Source organism: Fonsecaea erecta, assembly GCF_001651985.1.
Source record: "Fonsecaea erecta strain CBS 125763 chromosome Unknown Scaff1, whole genome shotgun sequence".
Taxonomy (NCBI): domain Eukaryota; kingdom Fungi; phylum Ascomycota; class Eurotiomycetes; order Chaetothyriales; family Herpotrichiellaceae; genus Fonsecaea; species Fonsecaea erecta.
In genome coordinates this window covers 2,851,282-2,873,922 of record NW_017387244.1, presented here as the reverse complement: position 1 = coordinate 2,873,922, position 22,641 = coordinate 2,851,282, and the positions used below count along the sequence as shown (strand labels likewise).

At 52.7% G+C, this 22,641-nt stretch overlaps 7 protein-coding genes across 7 annotated transcripts; 3 read left to right on the top strand and 4 right to left on the bottom strand.

Moving 5' to 3' along the window:
• Nucleotides 1-415: 415 nt before the first annotated feature.
• AYL99_01014 (hypothetical protein) lies at nucleotides 416-1,563 on the bottom strand (the record flags this gene model as incomplete). Its single annotated transcript, XM_018832530.1, has 2 exons — nucleotides 416-1,355; nucleotides 1,436-1,563. The coding sequence occupies 2 exons, from the start codon at nucleotides 1,561-1,563 to the stop codon at nucleotides 416-418; spliced, it is 1,068 nt and encodes a 355-aa protein (XP_018698409.1).
• Nucleotides 1,564-2,365: 802 nt separating this feature from the next.
• Nucleotides 2,366-4,528, top strand: AYL99_01013 (hypothetical protein; the record flags this gene model as incomplete). Its single annotated transcript, XM_018832529.1, has 4 exons — nucleotides 2,366-2,800; nucleotides 2,860-2,932; nucleotides 2,988-3,314; nucleotides 3,375-4,528. 4 exons carry the CDS (start codon nucleotides 2,366-2,368, stop codon nucleotides 4,526-4,528), a joined length of 1,989 nt encoding a protein of 662 aa, XP_018698408.1.
• Nucleotides 4,529-5,768: 1,240 nt separating this feature from the next.
• AYL99_01012 (hypothetical protein) lies at nucleotides 5,769-6,825 on the bottom strand (the record flags this gene model as incomplete). Its single annotated transcript, XM_018832528.1, has 3 exons — nucleotides 5,769-5,842; nucleotides 5,978-6,273; nucleotides 6,350-6,825. The coding sequence occupies 3 exons, from the start codon at nucleotides 6,823-6,825 to the stop codon at nucleotides 5,769-5,771; spliced, it is 846 nt and encodes a 281-aa protein (XP_018698407.1).
• A 5,812-nt stretch (nucleotides 6,826-12,637) lies between these two features.
• On the bottom strand, nucleotides 12,638-14,245 carry AYL99_01011 (tRNA modification GTPase TrmE; the record flags this gene model as incomplete). The annotated part of the gene is made up of 1 exon (XM_018832527.1): nucleotides 12,638-14,245. One exon carries the CDS (start codon nucleotides 14,243-14,245, stop codon nucleotides 12,638-12,640), a length of 1,608 nt encoding a protein of 535 aa, XP_018698406.1.
• A 1,645-nt stretch (nucleotides 14,246-15,890) lies between these two features.
• AYL99_01010 (hypothetical protein) lies at nucleotides 15,891-17,465 on the top strand (the record flags this gene model as incomplete). The annotated part of the gene is made up of 1 exon (XM_018832526.1): nucleotides 15,891-17,465. The coding sequence occupies one exon, from the start codon at nucleotides 15,891-15,893 to the stop codon at nucleotides 17,463-17,465; it is 1,575 nt and encodes a 524-aa protein (XP_018698405.1).
• Nucleotides 17,466-18,348: 883 nt separating this feature from the next.
• AYL99_01009 (hypothetical protein) lies at nucleotides 18,349-18,755 on the top strand (the record flags this gene model as incomplete). Its single annotated transcript, XM_018832525.1, has 2 exons — nucleotides 18,349-18,470; nucleotides 18,548-18,755. The coding sequence occupies 2 exons, from the start codon at nucleotides 18,349-18,351 to the stop codon at nucleotides 18,753-18,755; spliced, it is 330 nt and encodes a 109-aa protein (XP_018698404.1).
• Nucleotides 18,756-20,690: 1,935 nt separating this feature from the next.
• On the bottom strand, nucleotides 20,691-21,486 carry AYL99_01008 (hypothetical protein; the record flags this gene model as incomplete). Its single annotated transcript, XM_018832524.1, has 2 exons — nucleotides 20,691-20,697; nucleotides 20,744-21,486. The coding sequence occupies 2 exons, from the start codon at nucleotides 21,484-21,486 to the stop codon at nucleotides 20,691-20,693; spliced, it is 750 nt and encodes a 249-aa protein (XP_018698403.1).
• Between the last annotated feature and the right edge of the window lie 1,155 nt (nucleotides 21,487-22,641).

Sequence of the window (22,641 nt, the reverse complement as noted above, 5' to 3'; positions counted from 1 at the left end):
GGCTGGTTGGAATCATACTACGGCTTCGTGGAGTAATGGTGGAGGACCGCAAATAGACGTGCCATGGAGAGCCGTTCGTCGCGAGAGGGGGTGACAGGTTGAGAACAGACCAGGGACGGGACATCAGGAGATCCTGCTGACCTCGACCATCCAGCAAGTGGGCAAGGCTTTTCGAGCCAGATGGGGGTCTGTCTGGAACCGGTCATTAACTGACGCATCGGGTGGTTGTCATCCTCGAGGGTCGAGTCAGCGTCGAGCGGCTCACATGGTCGACAGGAGAGTTCGATGGATGGTGCCTTCTTGTATTGTACATTGACGAATATTTCCAAATTTTTTCATTTCACACCTTAGCTTGCCTCCATTGATAATATCCCGTCCAGCAACCAAGTCTGGACGTAGGGTGAGATCGCTCAGCTCAATCGGAAGGCTTCATCCTCTTCCTTTCAGCCCCTTTCAGTAGTACTTCTCCCCATTTTCGGGCCTCCTCTCCCTCCGCCTTTCTCTGCATCTCTTCCCTCTCGTACTCCTTCTCAATGATGTGCCTATGTCTTTCCTCCCTCTCCTTTCTCTTTACCTCCCGTGTCTTCCTCTTCTTCGCCCGCTCAATGTCGTCGTCCCTCTCGTGCTGTGCGTCGTCGCGCAATTTCCTCTGCTCCTCCCGTGTCAACAACCAAGGCCTTGAAAGGGTTGAAGAGAGGAATTGTGTGCGCGACGCGATCAGTGCCATTTCGTGGCTTGTGGTGGGGAGGATGTTCAGGCGCAGAAGGGAAAGTTGGCGCGTTGAACGGAATGTCGTGAGAGTACCTTTGGCCTGGACTGTGGTGCCAATATCGAGCAAGGAGAGGGTATGTTGAAGCTGTTCGTCTTCGGTGGCTTCTCCATCTTCTCTAGAGCCGGAGTGAGGCTTGGACTTGGACTCTGGGACCCCGACCCGTCTAGTTGCTGGGTCTTTTGGCCCGGCACACAGCTCGGCTTGCTTCTTCTCTGGCTTGGGACATGTTACGTCAATGATCGCGCCGCTGCTATCGTCGATTTTGAAGAGCCAGTACTTCTCGAAGTAGTCCTCCAATGAGACCACCACGCCAATCACCTGAACAAATTGGATGGGATGGTTGAGGTAGAAGAGCAGCAAAGGCGGGCCACTCTGTCGTGCGTGGGGGTCGTTCCCTCCGAAGGCTCGGGAGGTGGTGATTTGAGAATACTTCTCATGACGCTCCAACACGGTATGGATGTCCAGACAGGTCAGTTTCACCCATTTCGACCAGGTGGCAGAGGCTTTGAAGGCGTAGGCCGGATAGAAGGTCAAATGAGCGACCTCGTCCGCAGGCTTTGTGGTCGGGCCTTCCACAGTGGGTCTGTCAACATGATGCCTCTGGAACTCAGGTCGAGAACGAGGACGGGGATGAGGTCTCTGCATTCATTTGCGAAGTATCACATAGTGCGTAGCCGGGAAGGGGGGTTTGTTGCGGAGGTGTTGGCAATTGCGAGGATCGGCGGCGACGCGCCGATATGCGCAGCGAAGGCGGTGAGTGGCAGAAACGCGTACGTGGAGATAGCAGGCATAAGGGGAGCGAGATAGGCGTGAAGAATTGGAGAAGTTAGCGGTGGGTGGGCGGTCAGGAGGTTGTGTTGGGGGCGAGGGAGGTGCACCAGGGGAGGTTGTTTAGGGGCGCATAGAGACCGCCCTTTGGGACGACAGAGGCCCAACTACCAGTGCCGGAGTCTGTCCGGCTCATCGGCTCAAGCGGCAACCCTGAGGCGACCCCCATTTACCCCCACTTACCCCCACTGTAAGTACCAACCTTGTAATGACGCCACATGAAGACCTTCTGCAGGCACAAAACCCGGTCAATCGGCTGAAAATGACAAATATCAGATTACTTGCAGTCACCACGCTCCACTTCCAGACTTGTCACCACCTACTCCAACATGGACCACACTCGTACACCTGCATCATCATCATCAATCTATCATCGCCTCAACGATGCAGCCCAAAATTAATTCTCTGCAGGCCCGCTAGGGCTACGGTATGGAGTGCCGGCCCACTGAGCCAATACGTCGTCAGGCATTTGGCGGGCTCCGTAACCGGCTATTTCGCTGCGATTTACTTTTATCTACCACTATGATGCTATGGGTGATTTTAGACCTCCATTTCCCTCTCCTCCTTCTCTTCTTCTCTTTCGGTCAACGAGCAGAATAGATCCATAGCCAAGAGAGCTTGGATCACTTAAACAGGCGATAAGCACGCCTAAGGTTGCGTTCAAGATCCCTCTTCCCCGATCGACCCCACCCGAACCCACGAGACCCAAGCTTTTTGGCAGAGAGACGACACTTTCCCGTTCCCCGAGCGCCCTGGATAGACTTGATGTCGGGAGGTTCCTTTGTCGAGGATCAACATGCCCCAAGGATCCAAGCACCATTAGGCGGCAACGGCCCTGCGCTTGAGTCTAATAAACATCGAGCAACACAGAGCGTTCACTCCTCCGCCGAGACGCAGCGCTCACCGTCGCAAAGTGAGGCATCTCACGCCAACGAACATGGCCCCCTCGAGAGGATACCCACCGCTCGAGACGAGCTTCCAGACACCGTCCAGGTCGAACAGACGACGACCGATGCTGGTGGCGGACCAATCCATTCCGTCTTCACAAAGAATCAAAAGATGTTTATAGTGTTTATGGCCTCGTGGGCTGGGTTCTTTTCGCCGGTGTCCGGCCAGATTTATTTCCCTGCTCTGAATGCATTAGCGAAAGACTTGAATGTTTCGAATTCATTGATTAACTTGACCCTGACCTCTTATATGGTACGCGACCTGCTCCCTTGTAGGCATGTCGTTACGAATTGACTTTGACGCTCGTACAGATATTTCAAGGCCTTGCCCCTACGTTTGTTGGAGATCTTGCTGATGCTGCTGGTCGGCGTCCCGCATATGCCGGTACGACACGTCAGTCCCAAGGTCCCAATGGCTTTCCACTGATTCGCTCCGATAGTTTGTTTTACTATATACATCCTCGCCAACATTGGGCTTGCACTTCAGAACAGTTACGCGGCGCTGTTTGTCTTGCGCTGTTTCCAGAGCTCGGGCTCCAGCGCCACCATCGCCATGTGTAGCGCCGTTGTGTCCGACGTTGCCACCGCGGCCGAAAGAGGCAGATATATGGGCTTTACCCTTGCCGGATCCCTGCTTGGTCCAGCGATCGGCCCCGTCGTCGGCGGTGTGCTCGCCCAATTTCTGGGGTGGAGGGCCATCTTCTGGTTCCTGATGATCATGGGCTCTGCGTTCATGGTGGTCTTTGCCATTTTCTTCCCCGAGACAGGTAAGCTGGATCACAAAATGGACTCTGCAAGCATGGTAATTGTTGTTGACAACTTGACAGCTCGTACGCAGGTCGGCAATGGTTCAATCCCACCTAGGGGCTGGAATATGTCCTTGATGAATTACCTGGCAATACGCAAAGCTCGAAAGCTGCGTCCTCAGGACCAGATGTCGTCAAAAGACGATCGGCCCTCAAGCGAAACCCGGCGGAAAAAGAAGTTCCGTTTCCCCAATCCGCTGCGTTCTCTACATGTCATCATGGACAAGGAGAACGCACTGCTTCTTTTCTATAACGCTTTCCTGTTTGCAGCCTTTTACGACGTGACCGCCGCCCTGCCTTCCCAACTGCAAGCAATTTTCGGCTTCAACGAACTCCAGATCGGCCTGTGCTTCATTCCGTTCGGCTGTGGATCTCTATGTGCTGCCCTGACCAATGGACATCTCTTGGACCGCAACTTTGCCCGGTGGTGTAAGAAGCTTGGAGTGAAGATCCGCAAGGGAAGAAATCAGGACCTCAGCAATTTCCCGATCGAGAAGGTGAGGCTGCAGATTGCCATCCCTGCGGCTTATGTCACGTCAATGCTAGTCCTGGCGTTTGGCTGGATTCTGCAGGTCAATGGCCCTCTTCCAGCACTCCTCGTGGTCCTCTTCTTCACCAGCTTCAGCATGTCTATTGCGTTCAACGTCACGAGCACCCTCTTGGTTGATTTTTATCCAAGAGCCCCTGCCACGGCCACGGCAGCAAACAACCTGGTCAGGTGCGGGTTAGGAGCAGGGACCACGGCGGCTGTGATCCCCATGATCGATGCGTGGGGACGAGGCTGGACATTTACCTTTTTGACTTTTTTTCTCGTTGCGACGTCACCGATGCTGTGGATGGTGTATTTCTGGGGTATGAAATGGAGAACAGAGAGGAGAGAGCGGGAGACAAGGGCGAGGCAGCTGAAGGAGGCGAAGCTGAACCGGGAAAGCTCTGGTGAGCATGGGTGTGTGACGGAGGATAGCGAGAAGCCTCCCGTCGGAGGAGGCACTGTCGAGATGGTTGCGGTGGCCGAGAAGGATCAAGAGAGAGGACGCGGGGGCTACCACGATCCGCCCAAGGACATGTCCCGGGTTCGGGGTGAAGACGAGGAACAGGATCTTGACGAAGTTACGGGTCGGGAAGGGCAGGATGTAACGTTGTCGAGATCGTTCTCTTATGAGTCTGGGTACTAATTTAGCAAGCAAGCAATCAATCAATCAATTTTGTGTGAAAACAGGAGTCGTTCCTCATTCGACGCTCCCACCACCACCACCCACCACCCACCACCCCCACCCCCACCGCTGTATTCTTCCACAGGCGTTGTGACTCTGGATCAGCAAGAAGGGGAGACTTGACCGCGATTAGATTGATCAACAGGGGGATATTACATATAAATGTAGACGAGGCTCACCAGGCTGAATCTATGGCCTCGAATCAGGATGGCATATCCACCCTCCGCCTGAGTTCACACACCATGTGACTCTCCCTCGAGGCTATATAACTGCAGTTCAACACATTAGACTGTTAAGTGCAGGTCTACCCGAGCGGCGGTGGCCCCGTCCAAGGGAGTGTTTGTGGCCCGCCCTTACTTCACCTCACCAAGGCTAAAAGTGCAGTGCACTTTGGTTCTGAAGGCGTTTGTCAACTTCTCGTACCCAATCAATGGTGGTGGCCTGGCAGCCCATCCCAGCCCAGTCCAGCCTTCACTCAGCTCTATGTGCATACTACGTCGAAAGGTAGTGAGGGGGGCGGGGGGGAAGGGGGGGGGAGGAGTCACTCACTTTCTAGGGGCAGGCAGGGAGGAAGATGTACATACATATGTACTGTGTACTGTATATAGGTGGGAAGATGTAACTGCATAATAATACATATGCAAAAGACCCACCCACTCCCTTCAGCCATGTCGAGTTCGACTTGGTGGCCGGGCCGTAAATAGCAATAGATATAGCAATATGAATAAGAGATGAATTCACGACAGGACAGGACAGGGGAGAAAGAAAGAAAGAAAGAAATACTGTAGAAAAAAGACCCCAGCACCAGTACCAGCACCAGCACCGCCAAAGATTTGGTGGTTGTCACAGTATAGATTTTGCCACAAACAAAACATTGCCTGCCGGCATGGAGTGAGTTGGGTGAGTGAGTGAGAAGGGTCTTAACCTAGGAAATACTGTCGGTCTGAAGCGAAGCAAGTCGTCTTCCCTCGGAATAGATTAGGGGGTGGATGGGAAGCACAGCACAGCACAGCACAGTACACCGAGTTGACACACTGAACATGACAGACTATAAGAGAGAGGGATTTTTTGTTCGGCCTTTCCCTTCAGCTATTACATACCCTTCCTCTCCAAACAAGCCCCCTTCTCTCTCTCCCCCTGCTTGCCTGCCTTCTCTTTTTCCATCTCCTTAAAGCCCCTGGTCATGCTCCAGCCAGAACCACTAATAATTCCCATACACCGTAGGCAGACCGACGGACACGCCGACATTCTGCGCGAACGATCCGATGAGGTTCCCTGTATTAAAGTCGCCGTTGTCAGCCAGCTTTTCCTCACACACGATCTTCTTGTGACAGCAACAAATAAAAACAAAACCCCCCAACATAGCAGATGCGAAAGGTCCTTCGCTATCACTCAGTCCACACTACTTACCTGGTGGTGCGTAATTGCAGACAGTGAAGTATGGCTGGATCGGGGGTCCCGCGTTCGTCAGCCCGCCGCTGCTGCAATCCGCGGTGTAGCATCCCACGCTGGTGGTCGCCATCCACACGATCTGCGTGAAGTGACCCCACTCGTTCAGCGTGCTGAGGTCTGGCTCCGTGCCGTAGTAGATGTAGTTGTTCACTTCGCTGTTGTACAGGCCTTCGGTGATGAATTGGCCCATCCCCAGCGCCGTGGCAGGGTATCCGGCGCCGATGTTCTGGCCGTAACCACCGCCGTTGACGGTGCTGGGCAGAGAGCATGTTAGCAAAGCACGAGAGGAGAAGACAAGGGCAGCAAGAGAGCAGTAAGAAAATGCCTTACGTGACGTGTCCATATACACAGGTCTCGGCGATCACACGAGCTGTGTCGGCCAGGCTCGGCGACCAGATCAGCGGGTCGGCCGAGTGGTTGGAGCGGTGGATATTGTGGTGACGCAGGACCGCATCGATATATGCCTCGTTGGTCACAATGGGGATTCCGGAAGACGTCGTCGTGGACAGGGTCGAGATGGAGCTTCCCGGAACACTGGAGACGGGCGTAGAAGTGATACTCGATGAGGCTGGCGTGATGGTGTCGGACGGGAGAACCGGCCCACTAACTGTGGTAGTGGTCGTACTCGCGACGGCCGTCGTCGTCGTCGTTTGGAGGGTCGACAAGCCCGTCGTGCTCGTCGGACAGGGACATGTCGTCAACGTGACGAATTCAAAGTCCGTCTCCGTAACAGTCGCCGTGTACACGAAGCTGATGCTCTGCGCTGTTGCGCCTGCGGCGAGAAATAAGGGAACGAATCCTTTCATTTTGGGGGGGTAAAGGAACGACTAAAACTGCAAAAGCCAGGTAGTAATGAGTGACTGCGGTCAGGTTGGTCGCCAAAATGGATCGGATCTGCAGGAAAGATGGAAATCCAGATGTTCCAAAGTTCTGTTTTGTGATTCTTGAGTATTTGGGCGCGCAAAGAAGTCCCACATTCCAGAGGAGATCAACAATACCTAGGGTTCCATGCTCAGCCGGTATGTGGCTTGTTGATGCCCGTTACCTGCAAGCCTCTGTCAATAACGGTCACAATTACCGCGGAGAAGAGTTAGACGTCTTTCTTTCGGATGAACGCAGTTGATGGCAGCGATGATGCCGCCATTGAATTAGCCCAGGTAATCGAGGGTGACGAGTATGGAATTTTCATCCTGGCTCCAGTTTGTTATCGAAGGAGGCCGCTTCAACATTGACGTTAAGAGACCTCAAGTGAAAATCGGGTGCAAAGTTGGACGGAAGCCCACCTTGACTGCACGAAGAGGCTGTGTCATCGGCCAGTACTTCAAGACTCCATGTATTGTCCCCTTACCTGCGCCGCACAGACCATTTAACGTGATGAGATATGCATTCATCCCATGTAGTGGTCGGTTTCAAGCCTGAAGTGGTGAAGTTTTCCTGGTTGTCACATGCAACAGAGTACGCCTGGTCTGCCTCGAGCATGTATTCCAGGTTCTCTACCTCAGTTCCCGAACGAAGAAGTCTCGTCCAAAAGAGGAGGACACGGCTGCTCAGCCACGTGAAGGTCTCAGAAGTTCTATTTTGAAGTTCTGGGCTGGAACCACCAACAAAATGCTTCGACCTCGCGGCGTTGAAAGGATTGGAAGACCAACCGCCTGCAAGGTGGCCCGACTCGTGAATTGCAGGCTTCTTAGCGAGAAGGTGATAGGTTCGGGGCATTAAACTGCTCAAGAAATTGGCCGCAGTCAACAACGAAACATTCTCTCTTAGCCCGTAGGCAAACCTTTGTCCTCACCCTATGCATGTATGTGCTATTCTCGTCCTCCAGGCCCCGCCACACGGGAGAAGAGGTCACCGATATCGTTGCCGTGCAGGGGGTCAATGATTTTAGCCAGACAAACATGGTGATAAAAACCACTGGTGGGCATCATGTCTTCACATCAAAACCTCGACTCCGCCGAATAGGGCCAAATATGGGTGTAGAGTGGTCAATTGGATGTCGGTCCAGGGGCCGGAACAGGTAGGGCTACGCAATCAGGAGCCGAGCCCTACACTTCCGGGGATCTCCACAACCCTTGCAAGCTCAAGCAACAAGCCCTCTCTCGGGGCTCATGCCGATATGTTTGCACAGCACGTTGGCGGTGGTAAGTATAGTGAGAATGGAGCCAAGGAAAGACACAGTTGCTGAAGCTGAACATGGACGACGGAATCGCAAAGGTGAATGGACGGTCGGTTGTCACAGCCGGAGTCGCTAAAGCATCATGCCAGGGACACCACGATGAGTCTCCCGTGGCGTCTGTGGTCTGCGCGCTAAGCAAGCGAGGGCTGAGTCTACCACCGCGCTCATGAGCAGAGACAGGGGTCGAATTCATGCCTTTCTTTTGCAAGGATGGTTGATTTCTGTCCAGGGGTGCCGTGTCGGAAGTGTCACATGCACGATCAACCTCGTCAGGCATATCTGTGATGCAAGTTGAGTCACAGCTGACGGAGCCACAAAGCGCCGAAGCAACCTTTAAGCTTTGAAGCTGAGTGTGGTGTATTGATAGTCCCTGCCTTCAGAATTGACATCGTCCTATCAGCATGTGTTTACCCTTAGTGCGAGGGTTATTGATAGCCTGCTATCCTTAGCAGGTAGCAACAGGGACTATCTCATTGAGGAGTCGCAATTCTTGTAGACATCACACCGTACCGTTGTTGCATGGACCAGGGATAGATAACAAGGTTGACTTGGGGTGGTCGGTCGTCAATCACCCTCAAGCAGAAAACTCCCTGTCATATATGGGACCCACCAGAACAGGGCGTTTGTGACTGGGGTATATCGGACATATAGCCCGAATAAGCAACCGTTCAAGCCAAAAGTACCGGGGCATATCTTGTGCAGGTAGAGTTATACACTCGATGGGGGAATATAGGATCCTGGACACTTTAGGTGCGGATAGCCTTGTAGAGGTGTATGAAAGGCGTAGAGCCGCAGCCCCCCCGTCCAGTCTCGGCTGTCGATCGGCCACTCCGACGACTTACCTAAACAGGTTTTGGGGCCGATATTGTTCGCGTAGAGACGGTACTGGTCATAATCGCCTAGGGTTTTGTTCAGGATGAAACGACGTCTAGCAATGTCAGGGAAGGTCGGATAGGCCCCGGTTGATCTCAAGTGTAGAGTCTACCGTGTGGGATTCATGCCCACGCAGCACTCACCAGAAAAGTAACGATAGAGACAATGAGATGTAAGGAGTGAATGAAGAAGTGAAGTGAGGACGATCTCGATACAAACGCGTCAGCGGGAAGGCGCCCGAATTGGAAACCCAGATCATCAAGGGCGTACTTGTCCACATATAGTTTAGCGGGCCTGAAAAAAGGTTTCTATTTTTGCTTCTCCCACGTGTCGGAGAATTCCCCACGGATCATCTCAACACACTGCGAACAGATGAAATCCTTTTTTCCTGTCGTGGACGGTGGAGTGCCAGGCCGGAGAGGGGCCTAGAACATCCCACGAGTCGGTGGACCGACAAAAGGGACACACACACAGAGTCTGCCTCGCACGTCGACAAGCAAAATACGCCTGATTCGGAGTGAGCGTGCTGAGGACAGCAATAGGCCAGTCGGAACAAAGGTTAATCCAGTCCCGGAGCGCTGCGCCCCGCCTAGGCGTGTTCCAGCCCCGTGGGCACGTTGGGAATATCGGTGAGCAAGTCATCAGTCAATCACATGTTCTGAGGGCTTGTCGTCGTCATTGTCATCATCACCAAATGCTCGCCCAGACATGCATGGTCCATTTGTCATGTGGATATGTTACAAGAACGCGGAATATGAGGTCTTCCGCATCGTCACTTCGAGGCATTTTCTGAGCACGTGTGGAGACTCCTCCAGGGGTGAGTCCATATGAGCATGCAATAACTGCGTATGTACTCGGTAGTCATCCACCCCTCCCTCTGCGGGTCAGACATGGCCTTTTCTTAGACATGAGGTGCCCATACGAACAGGTGAGGTGACCTAGTTTGGCGCACGTCACTACATAGGTAGGTGCTGGTAACTCGTAGCATGGCTCTTTGCGAATCAACCTGCCCAGATTGCCCGTGTCTGTGTCTGTGACTCCAGCTCGCGTATCGCATAGTAGTAGAAACTTTGCACCTCTTCGCCTGTACTCCACTAATCCTGGCTCAGACGCCGTCCGCCGTTGCATTTCCCTTGGTCGCCGACACGAAAGTGACCAGTACGATATGGAACCAGAATGGGTTGTTGCGACCACTCGACGCAAGTGTAACGGGATCGATACGATACTACTGCATGAACGACGAGACAAGGGAAGGTGATTGGGTCAGGAGACCGGGAAGGGGACACTTTCCTTCATCCAAAAGGAGAATTTCATCCTTCCCTTCCAAACTGCGCCTTGGTGTGTGTGGTTTTTAGTCTGCGCGGAATGGGGTTCGCGTGGAATCTGGTGCGAAGGGTATCAATGATGATTGGATAGAGAGCGGACGCGAGTGTCAAAAAGGTTAAGAACCCAAGAAACTTCTCTTTTGGCCAAAAATGTGAGCACTAGCGTTCATAATCCCCACTATATCCCCCGTTGTGGCCAATCTCAGACTCCAGCTCTGTCCCCTAATGCATATCTTTGCAGCCCTAACCTGCCCTAAAAGCCACGCCGCCTGGTCCCTCGACTCAATCGTTGAATTTAGCACACCTCCCAGCTTCCGCGACCGTCTTTCTGTCGCCTTTCGCTTGCACCCTCACTGCCCACTAACAAGTGTAACATAACGCCTCCCGTGCCTTTGTGCCATGTGAATGGTCCTGTACCCTTGCTTAGCTCCCTCGTGAGAGAGCAGCAGGAAGCAGACGGTCAATGGACAGGGACAAGGGGGCAATGCAAGACCAGGCTCACCCTAAGGCCATCAGGAATCAGGATCTCCAAGAGGCTGCCTGAGGTTTCGGGCTCCACATTTTCCTCTTTTTCAAAAGTCCATTTTCTCTGTGCGGTGGGCACACCCGTCAGCCCTACGAGCATGGCTGGGTAGAGGGACACCATGACCCGGCAGCCAGGGACCTTTGGTCGCCTGTTTCCTGTCCCCCTTCCATCATTCGCTGATGGATCCCATCCACAGGCGAATCTCGCAGCCCATGCACGGTGAGTGTGCACTGTGGACTTCATCAGCCCCCAAATTTACCTCATCGCGGTCAGGAACCCGGATCTGTCTAGGTTCACCGATCGAACCCCCTAACCCGCTTCCTCGTCGGGCCCATCTACGTGGGTCGTACGCCGCCTTCTTACTATACCACTCCACCAAGGATATATATCATCTGTTTTCTCATCACTCAAAGATTTCGAATGTTCACTTCCATCACATCAACACACTCCTTCAACAGCAAAACATCTCATTATTTCTTAATCCATTTCATTTGTTCGCGAATTCCCATTGCCAGAGTTTCCAGTTCAGCACACAGCCAGCCCCAGATTTGAGGTATAGCCCATACTTTCCTTATTTCTGTTTTCCTATCTTCTTGCAGTACAACACCACCGCCAGTCCCAACAACAACAGCAGCAGCCCAAAGCCCAGTCCCATCTCAGTCTATTTCCTTATTTTCTTTTGTCTCTGTCTCTTCGATTCCCCAGCTTGTCTGCGACACCCATCCATTTTCGCAGAGCCCAGCGCCGACCAAAACACCATTCATTTCCTCGTGTTTTTCATCCCAACTACACTCGCACTCACAATGGCCATGGGACGAGGCGGATACAACACCCCAGCTGCTCCCCAAAAGGGCCGCGGTGGTTACAACAGACAGGGTCGTGGCGGATACAACAGAACCCCCGTCGTCCAAGGTCGGGGCGGATACAACCGACAGCAGGCTGCCCAAGGTCGCGGTGGATACAACTGAATCGTCCGCTATGCAATCTCTCTTCGCCGATACGACAAGCCCTATCGAAGAAACCGTGTTTCATCGACCCCCGCCCCATTCATTCGACGCGTGACATATGACTTGAGTGATCCCGGCCTCGATCACCATCCATTCTTTCGGCACTGTCCCAGCTCTTGATGAGCCATCTCTTTCTCTCGGCAAATTCATTTCCCGACACAGAACCTATACAGCACCAAAAGTTCAGCAAATTGCACATATCTCTCATCGACACTTTAGCGGCATTGACAGGAGTTTTGTCTTTTTTTCTCGATTCGGCATATAATCACATCATTTTGCTCTGGCAGCACAATTCAACAACAAGGCGCAGGAACGCAAAAACCATCAGATCATTTTTCGGGAGTTACAGGGGACATATGGGATATTAATGGAGCTCAGGAAGGGGCATTGCAATGGGGGCAGGTCTTTGCATCAGCAATTTTTGCAGTCTTTCTTTTTGGACATGGTTCCCCATTCTTTTGGAGAGTTGAGGAGGAAATAAAGAGCTTGCATGGGCACAGCCAGCCCAGCGTGTGGATCAACAGGACGGATATGAGCCAGAAAGAGCCCCAGAATCAGGACAGACAGATTGGGAGATAGATACCCCAGAATTAACGTGCGACCATTGAATGTCACAGTTTTGGATCTTCAAGAGCATCTCCGAAAGCCTCTCCATGGAACGACAATGACAACAGGTGCAACTGGAAATGACTAAAAGGAGAAGTAGCTCACTCACTTTTCAAAGACGACTCCAAGGACGTCCTCCACATCGCCGGATCCTCCCTTACCCGTAATCTTGGCCAGGCAGTCGGCTGCGAACCGGAGATGTTCCGCTGCAGTCACGATATCGACTGCACCATCCACCTCTCCATCTCCGTTGGCCTGTGCTATATTTGGAGCGACAAAGTCATCGTGGCGGCGAGCGCGATACCCAGTGGCGGGATTGCACGAATCGGAGATTTCCGGTGTTTCCGTATGCAGGTGAGATTGCGTCTGGGCAAGGAAGTCTTCGAGATGATGTAAGCACTGCGACAGGTACCTGGTCTGCCGGTGCGTGACTGAGAGGGATGTGGCCCAGTAGGACTGTGCTTCCGCTGCGGTCATTTTGGGATTCGCAATGTCTTCGCCGGTCGACGCTGTCGTCAATTCCACGAATGTGCTGGTCAGTTGTCTGAGGAATGCCTGAATACCGCCAGGGTCAGCGCCGACTAGACTGTTCGCCGCGGCTTTGCAGGACACCATGCATATCCGCCGCTCAGGGACCATTGGAAGTATCTGACGGGTTCGTGTCTGCAAGACCCTCATGGCTTCTTGTTTTGGTCCATCGTCATCCATGTCCAGCAGGTCAATCTTATTTAGGACGACGAGAATAGTCTTGCCGGCAGCACCGCATTCTTGCACCGCCTCAAGAACCTGTTCATTGACGGGGACTTGCGGATTTCCATCTTTATCCAGCTCGATCGACAATAGTACCAGAACCACGTCGGATCGCATGGCCCGCTCTCTTGCTCGACGAATTCCTTCTTGTTCCACCAAGCCGACAGGTTGCTGCCGCTGTCCAGAAGCTCTAATTGCGCGGAGGCCGGCCATATCACCAAGTCGACATAGCCAGCCATCAAGGTCGATCGAGACGTCGACAATGTCTCGAGTGGTCCCTTCTTCGGCACTGACGATTGCAGCCTCTCGTCCGACAATCTGGTTGAGTAAGGAACTCTTGCCGGCGTTGGGTGCACCCAGCAAAGCTATGCTGATGCCATTACGCAGTAGCTCCCCTTTGGAGGCATTTTGAAGATGTAGCTCAATCTGTCTCTTCAAAGTGCGGACCTGATGTGAGATCGACGTTACAAACTGAGCCGGCGACTCATCGAAATGTTGGTCTTCAGAGAAGTCGATCAGAGCCTCTAGCTCTCCTCGAGCATATAGCAGCATGGTACGCCATTCCTCGTATCTCGTAGAAAGTCCGCCGTCTGCTCCGCTGACAGCCAAGCGACGCTGTTGTTCGGTTTCGGCTGCTAGGGTTTCCCCCAACGCTTCAGCCTGTGTGAGGTCCAATTTGCCATTGTAGAATGCCCACTTTGTAAACTCGCCAGGATCGGCATGCCTCAGTGCTCCTCCTCTTCCGTGCATCAAGGGACCGCACCTTAATATGGCGTCCAAGACCGACCGAACAATAGCGGGGCCGCCGTGGACATGCAGCTCGAGCACATCCTCGCCAGTCACGGTGTCGGGAGCGGGAAAGTAGAGGACCAGTGCGCCAGTATCAAGAACTCGGGGAGCTGAAGATTGTGGGCTGCTGGGGTCGTAAAGCTTTCGTAGCGTTGCCGTACGAGGTTTCGGCATAGTACGGTGCGGGCAGAGCCGTTGATAAATGTAAAGACATGCTGGGCCAGAGACACGGATAACTGCTATAGCACCTCGACCTGGAGCAGTCGACAGGGCATATATTGTGTCAGAGGCTACGTGCTGGCTCGCTAGGTCAGGGATTGTCGCCGAGGACGATTGGAATTGGCGGAGGGTTGGAGGCACATTCAAGCGAAGGGCACTCGGGCCAGAAGCTTGAGCACGACATTTCCGGAAGGCGTGCAAGAGGACTTGGTTTCTGCTCAAGCTCCGGAAACCAGTGCGACATGGCATTCGAACTGTGCGTTCTGAAGTAATATGTGGTAGGAATGGATATCACGGAAGGTGGTGAGGATGAAACGGAATGCTCCGACGAGTCTTGGACCTGCGCCGCTTTTAAACACTACTCATCGAGCCACCTCCCATTCACTTTTAACTCATCTTCTCAACCTTTCATTCACCTTCTCACCTTTCACGCACCTTCAACGCACCTTCAACGCACCTTCAACTCAAATCTGCTTCCGTTTTAAGCGGCCTGCCGCTTCGGAGGTGGCCACGGGCTGGCGCAACGCCGCTTTTGACGGCTATACAGTAATAAGAAGAGCCCCGGCCTCCCTTCCACCTTGCTATTCCTCTGAACTCTCCCATCCCTGATGTACCTGTCGGGTCCCATTTCGACAACGCCCTAAATGTCTTACCTCCTGCTGCGTCAGAGCCCTCGTCCTCAAATGCCTCCCAACTCCCTCGAACTCGGCCTCGCGATCTGAATTTCCTTCCCATCCGTAGCATCCTCCCTTGGCGATCGTCCTCGCAATCTTCTCGCAATCTTCGATCGTCACGCCTCCCTTACCTCCTGCGAAGGGACGCTTTCTGGCTTCTCTGTGCGCTGGAGCCCTCGTGGCACCCTTGGCTTCGCTAAATGCGTAAACACATCAGCTCGGCTGACTTCGCCCATCACCACTGACCTTGAAGTGGATATGGCAAAGGAATTCACCCGATATAATAGGCAATCTTCCAGAAAGCACTTGGAATATCTGTTGGCACTCAAGACAAAAAGCGAGAACGACAAGAAAATTCGGATCTCGAAAGAACTCTATGATTGCCAAAGTGGAGAGAGGTATAAATGCAAGTTATAACCCATAGATACACTTTAGCTGACTTGCGTTTATCCGTTAGGCTGGTGAATATCTTGCGACGTGCCGGGGTTATTGATCAGCAAAACACCATCTTTATCAACAAGCCAAATTTTGATTCGAAACATGAGGACGATAAAATCGTCCAGAACTTTCACCATGTTCAAAATGCTCAATTCCGCGATGTATTATTTTACACGCAACTGAATGCCTCTCTGAAAGAAATACGTCTCGTAGAAATATTGCCAGCAAGCTCCGAGGAACCAATACGGTGTACATTGATCAGCAACGTTTCTCTTTTAAGTCTGTGCATAAGTTACTCGGCTTTGTCCTATGTTGTGGGTGACGTGTCGCAGTGCAGCTCAATCCAACTCAATGGCTCTTTGTTTAGAGTGACCAAAAACCTTGAAAGTGCTCTTCGATATATCAGAGAACGAGACAGACCAGTACGACTTTGGGCAGACCAAATCTGCATTAACCAGCTGAGGCACAGCGAAAGAGCTGAGCAGGTCATGTTGATGTGCGAGATTTACAGCAAAGCGGATCAGACTTTGGTTTGGCTTGGAGACTTTCCCGGCCAGTCAAGTGCATTTGACTTTGTGGAGGACATTCTGGAAGCATACGAGTCGGTTCTCGAGAAAGATACTCCGGTAGTGGTAAAGGACGGTTCCTCTCTGTCGCGCCTGCTCGACATGCTAGAAGAACCACTCCCAGAGCACGATCTCTCGGCCAGGCATGCCTACCAAGCTCGCCTTATGGAGCTCTTCATTTCGACCGAGGTTTTTAACATGCCAATTCAGCAAACTACTGGCGCTCTCGCTCGTTTGATCTACACGGCCGATGGGATGAGAAAATTTCGGGCATTCACGAGCCTTCAGGATTGCCAGTATTGGCAAAGAAGTTGGGTTTGGCAAGAGATGACTTTGTCCATGGAGCCTATTCTTGTGTGTGGCTCCAAGAGAACACCTCTGGCCGATTACATTTCCGCTTTCAGGATACTTTCTGCTTGCTTCAACTCGAAGGATTTCCCAAGACTGAAGGCTGAAATACCCGACGAACTTCGGATTTCACAGAGCCAGATGTGGGTAGATCAGAAGCCTATGGTATTGCATATGATTCGAGAGGTCTGGTGGAATTCGTCTCTCACCCTTCGTCAAGTTTTGACCTTCTCTCGACAACTTGAGTCAACAGACCCACGAGACAAGATCTACGGCATGCTGAGCATGGTCTCCGAAGCATATTACATTACTCCTGACTATAGGGCCAGCATGACACCAAACAGGTTATTCCTACTTGCAACTATTAGAAGTATTCTTGTCGACGGTGATCTCGATATCTTAAGTGACGGCCAAGAGACGAATCGTTTATCCACGTCCCAACACGACTTACCAAGCTGGGTGCCAGACTTCTCGGTAGTCAATCATCGCAAGCCATTGATACCAGCAATACCTCCTGAAAAGGAGAAATTATCGATGTTTCGCGCTACATCAAACACAAGACCACATGCATCTTTTGCTTCGAACAAGCTGGGGCTCCCGACGGTTCTTCGACTTACCGGAATTTTCTTGGGAAACCCTTTTCACGCAAAAGACTTAGGTGCAGTCAGCGGTAAAGGTGCGATACAAAAATGGATCGACTTCTTAATCCAACATCGTCCAGATGCCACGGAGGTTTGCTTGCCAAAGAGCCCAGACGAGTCCGTCATGCAATCTTGCTTTAGAAGCGCCATGTTCGGGATGGAGTTGTACGAGTTTGCCCCATTCATTGGCCAAGATGCCACCCTTGATACCAATTTCGTCAGGCAGTCTGTCGTCGTGGACATGGTCGGCAAAAACATGGCACAGCTTGAAGAGCTACCGGAATGGCGATTCTTCTTCATGGGAGCTGACGATATCATGGGTATGGTTCCGGCAAAGACTGCGCCAAGTCATAGAATAGTCTTTTTCCTTGGATCCAAAGTACCACATGTGGTCAGACCAAGTGCTGCCGGATACGAACTGGTCGGTCCATGCTATGTACACGGGTACATGCACGGGCATATTTTAGACGAGCAAAAAGTTGTCCGACAAGAATTCGACATCTACTAGCAGAAAGATTCGAGAACTACTGTACCCTATAATCACCGTCACACGACTTCAAAGGAGCTCTGATAGAGAAAGGAGAGTCGATTTGGCGTAAACTCAGCGTCGCTGCTTTGGATCGAAGGCGCTGGGGCGGCAGACTTGGAGGGCCGATCATGACCGTTGACAACCGTCCACCACCAGAGCAAGCAAGGAGGTGTCGCCGAATCAACCGAGCTGATACTTCTTTTGTTGTCGCCTTTACGGTCTGTCCCTCAGGAACTCATGCCGGACTTGGTCGATGTCAGTCCTGGAGCTAAGCTATGATGATATTCTCAATCAAACAACCAATTCTTCCGGCCTTCGAGAACTCTCTCTCTACAACTTGGAAGAATTCCTCGGCATAGTGTAGTGTTTGGGGCATGCACCAAGGTCATGCATTTTGCTGATTTGTTGCGAGGCATGCCAAAATGATTCACTTCAGAGTCCTGGCTTGGTGGCTTGAAGTTGCCTTTGACATTGCCTTGTGGTAGTGCGCTGAAATATTATAGGCCACAACGGGGTGCCATGCGCCGGCTAGTGAGGCTCATCCACCCACGAACGTCTCCTGTCATCAATCATTGTTGACATTCTTCAAGGCCACTGTGCCCGCTGAAGGTATATGCGAGTTTTACACTGCGAGACCAAATGGCGCCAAGATGGCATTTTCAAGCTCACGCGGAAACACCTGGCTTTAATGACCGCGGTTTCGGTCCTGACAACATCGGCACCTACCTAACCGAACGGGACACTGTTCTTTCCACGACGGGCTCTTAAGGCTCTTCAAGCAACGTCATGCGACCATCCCGGCAATGCCGACTTCTATGGTCTCGGGATACTTCTGGGTATCTACCTGCAGATCGTTTCGACCATGTTGTTTATGATTGACCTGCAGTCCTCGGATGCGCTTTATGACGCGCACGACAGCAATGCTATCCTACTGCTGGCACTCTTTATCGATGAGTTGAAGAGCACGCCGTCTCGATCCATTGAGTTGGTGGACGTTGTCATCATGCTGCGGATGATCTGGCTAATCGTTATCTGTGGCTTTTCTCTGACTCATCTTACAGAAGAGTACAAAGAAGCAAGAAGGCGAAGAAGCTGGCTGCTCTCATCACAACGCCCTCAGCCTTGGGCTTTAGAATCCCCGTGGAGGGCCTGGTCTCAACTTACAATATCTGGTTCTGGTTTCGGGGAGGCAGTTATTTCCAGCACGAGAATCCTTGCCCGACGTATGCATTCTTCTTTGCGAAGCTGTTAGCAAATGGGCCCCTCTAGGGATTCTACAAATTCACCTCTGTCATCATCATGCTGATGCCCCAATCATGGCTGTCGGTCTGTGCGGCTGTTCTCGTTGCCAGCATGGCAGTCGGCGTAGCCATGCTCGTTGTTGTTGCGGTCGTCTTATATGCCATTTTTCTGCCGGTGGCGGTGCTATAGGTTCTTTATTCGATCTTTGCATCAGTCTACACCACAGTTCGAGACCCTCACCCAGTCCAGAAAGTGCTCCGATCTACTCGCAACTTACGCAGATCAATATTCAATTGGAGGTCGTTGAAGCGATCAGTGCTGCTTTGTGTGCTGCTCCCAGTGTCTGAATACATCCCGTCCATGGACAGCCTGGCTCGGACATGGACCAAGATCAGGCAATGTGGCACCATTCCAGAACGAGGAACAAGGAAGGCGGGCACTCTGCCCATCAGACATGAAAAGAACAGAATATCGGCAAAGTGGGCCACGTATCTGGGGTTTTTGGCTGCGTACTAGTCTTTCTCCATCATCGGAGTCGAGTTGACGATCCACTGGAACGCCGTCGACGGATCTTACGACATTGGTTCCACCGGGCACCTTATACCCTTCGTTATCGGCATCCTCACCACCGTCAAGGTTCTTGCTCATGTTCTTAGCAGCAACGACGGCCAGGCTTACAACTACTTTCAGCGATTCAGTTTCTTCATGACCTCACTCTTCTCTCCAAAGCATCATATAGAGCGGCGATGGAGCTCTGACATGTTAGTGAGTCCTGAAGACATGCCCAGGAGAACTCAGAGCGTGAAGCTGAGGTGCTCCGCAAGTCTCCCAACGTTGAGGCGATACGACCCGAGCCGAGATAAACCTGCATCTCCCGAAACGCGGACGGACATCAACAAGTGGCTGCAGGATATCCCACAAGGTGATTTGGGAGAGCTTCGTGCCAGACTTACCATGAGGCAGTTCCAACACGGAAGGACTCCCATCCCTACAGGAGAGGAGCGAAGTGTCTGATTATGAAGGTGTTGTGGGATTGTTATCTGGTCACGAAGTTGAGGATCGTGCAGCATCACCTAGAATGCCTCCTGTGCCGGTAGCCTCGCCACCGGATCCATTGTAACGAACGCAAAGAAGCTTCTCATCATTTGTCAGGCTCAAGGTTCCGTGGCACGACTTGCAGGCGCGGTGATCCGAGTGTAGGAGATAGTTCTTGACCAGGCACTCAATGTTTCCTGCCTGTGAGATTTGTCATCACCCTATGAATTATTCTGCCGAGACTTGAAGAACCTGAAGGCCTGCCTGGGATGCCGAATTGCCCTTGGTTTCCTTGCGTCTCTCCTCGTGGACATTGTCATACTTTATTCACCTGGTCTCGCTTGGACCAGATGAGAGCACAGTGCAACGCCATACGCCCTCGACCCCAAAGGGCAGGCGCGAGCAGGCTCTCTACTCGTGCTAGCAACGCGCCCTCGCACGGAGTCATTGCTCACTATGACATTGTGCGACCGCCCTTGAGGAAGAGGGGGGGGGGGGTGGACAGACGCAAAGTGTCGGCCTTAAAACAGATAAAAAAACACCACTCAGTTATAGACAGACTAAGACTTCTACATGTGGATACGGTCGTCATTCTTTTATTACATACACACACACACACAAACAAAACACCCTATCTCGCCGTCCATGGGGTGGGAGGTACAAAAATGGAGAAACTAGGGACGCCATGACACGATCTCAGAGAGAAATCAAACACAACAAAGCGTGACCGACGGAAGGTCCTTTCTCCTTGTTCGAGGCTCCCCCACGCTCTTCTTGCCCTGCTCGTTGGCTGTTTTAATGGCTGTAGTGGTGCTGGTGCTTGCTTGCAGAGGTATATTTGACTAGACTGGGGAGAGGTAGTGAGCAAATAAGAGGACGGACGGTGTGGTGTGTCGTCGGTCGGATCGATGTCGTCGGGATCAGGCACTAGTTCCTGTGAGATGTTAGCATTCGCGCAGTGGAATGGAAGCTTGACTGACAATAAGCCTAGAGTTAGGTCGCCGTGGATCTTGGCCTTGAGTTGGACTTCGATGTCTAGGTTCAGGTCGAGTCGTAATCTTAGCTGCTCGTTCTCTCCCTCGTCTTTCTCTTCCTCTCCGCCTTCCTTGCCCCCCTTGCTATGGAGGAGGCCCCCGAGGGCTTCATGGGGCTTGCTCAGGGTCTTGCCGACCGTGTCGTTGACGAGGTTGCCGGCGCCGTCGACGACGCCGTTCACCGTGTCGCCGACCTCGTCAACGGCATCGAGGGGTCCGCCGCCGCCGCCACCACCACCGAGGAGGCCACCGCCCTTTCCTTGCTGTTGCGTCTGGGCCTGTGTCTGGGCCTGGGCCTTGCCTCTGTTCCGGTTTCTGTTCCGTCGTCCGCCTTTCTGGGAGACATCGCTTCGATATGCGCTGTCGGCGTCACTGGGGGGCTCACTCGAGTCTCGCCCGCGACCTCGACTGCCCCGTCGAGAGCCGGAACGGGCTGATGCTGATGCCTGTGAATCCATCTTGGGTTGTTCTGGTGTTGCTGGAGGTTCGTCCGCGTTGCCGTCCGCGTCGGCTTCGCCGTTGGCCTGACCTTTCTGGCCGAGCTTCTTGGGCTTTCGTCGCTGCTCTTCGGACTTCTTCGAAGAGGCGTTGGCTCCGATGTTTGCAGCACCGGAAGCAGAACCAGCAGCGTCGAGGTTTCCGCCGAGTTGGGTTTCTTCAGTGCTCTTCGTCTCTTGTTCGGACGACATGGTGGGAGATTGAGAAGAAAGATGTGCAAAGGGAGGAATTGAAGAGGAGGGAGTATACGGACAAAAAGAGGGCCTTCGACGTATGACGACCGGGCTTATTGTCCAGTGAAGAAGATCAAGGTTGGCACGTCGCTGCCAGTTGCAATACCCAACCCCACACAGACGTCAGGAGGCGCACGACTTGAGTAGTGACTTACACCGCTCGTGCCTCTACACGCACGCCCATGACGTCGGTTGCTGCTGCTTTTGAGAGAGATGGTGTCTGCAACGCCACAGATCGGCGGGCGGATCGAGAGAGGGGCTGGGTGTTGGCATTGCACGAAAGCCAGGACCACCAAGTTTCGAGCAAGTTGGCAGGCCAATGGCCGCTAAGCAGGATCACTCTTCCGGCATTGTGGCTGTCGTGAGCAGGGTGGCAGCGACAGAAGAGGAAAGGGACAGCTCAATCGACGATGTTGGTGTCAGCATGCGTGTGGAGATCTCTTTGTAGACCAGAGCAGCCTTTCTTTGTACGTAGTAGATCAATGCTTGTCTGGTGCCTCTGGGCCGTTAGGGGGGCTTGATGTAGTAGAAACGGCCCCATCTTTGCCTTTCACGAACAGGCTGCTTCGTAACTCGTGCCCTTTCCCACATGTCGGAAGAGGGTGAAAAACAGTGGTGATCGAAGGACGTTGCGTCATCCTGCAGCATCCCGTTGGACGAGGTGGAGACGCCACATGCGCGCCACATCCAGCCCCGCCTCCACGTTACGTCTCGGCAGCCATTCAGCCAATGGCGACTGGGACGCCACATGTCATCAGACCCACCGACCAGGATTCTGCCAAGTTCCGCGTTCCGCGTTCCTGCTCTGACCTTGCTCAATGCCTCAGCTCTGTGCCCAAAATCTTGGTCAAGTGTAGAGATCGATCAGCGTCGTGGATGCCAACATCTTCGATCATGGCGCAGGCAATCCCGCCGCTTCAAACACTCAAGCCCAGGGCAGAGGTCGAACCGGTCTGGGGAATATCAGACCCTGGTCCCGATGATGTCGTTGTTGCAGCCTCCCCGAATGTCTTTTTCCGACCTTGCTCTCCCCCGTGTCATACCCACCCTGTTCACCCGTACCAGTTTCTTTTGGCTCTAATCTCTACCTATACTCCTCCTCTTGAACACCTG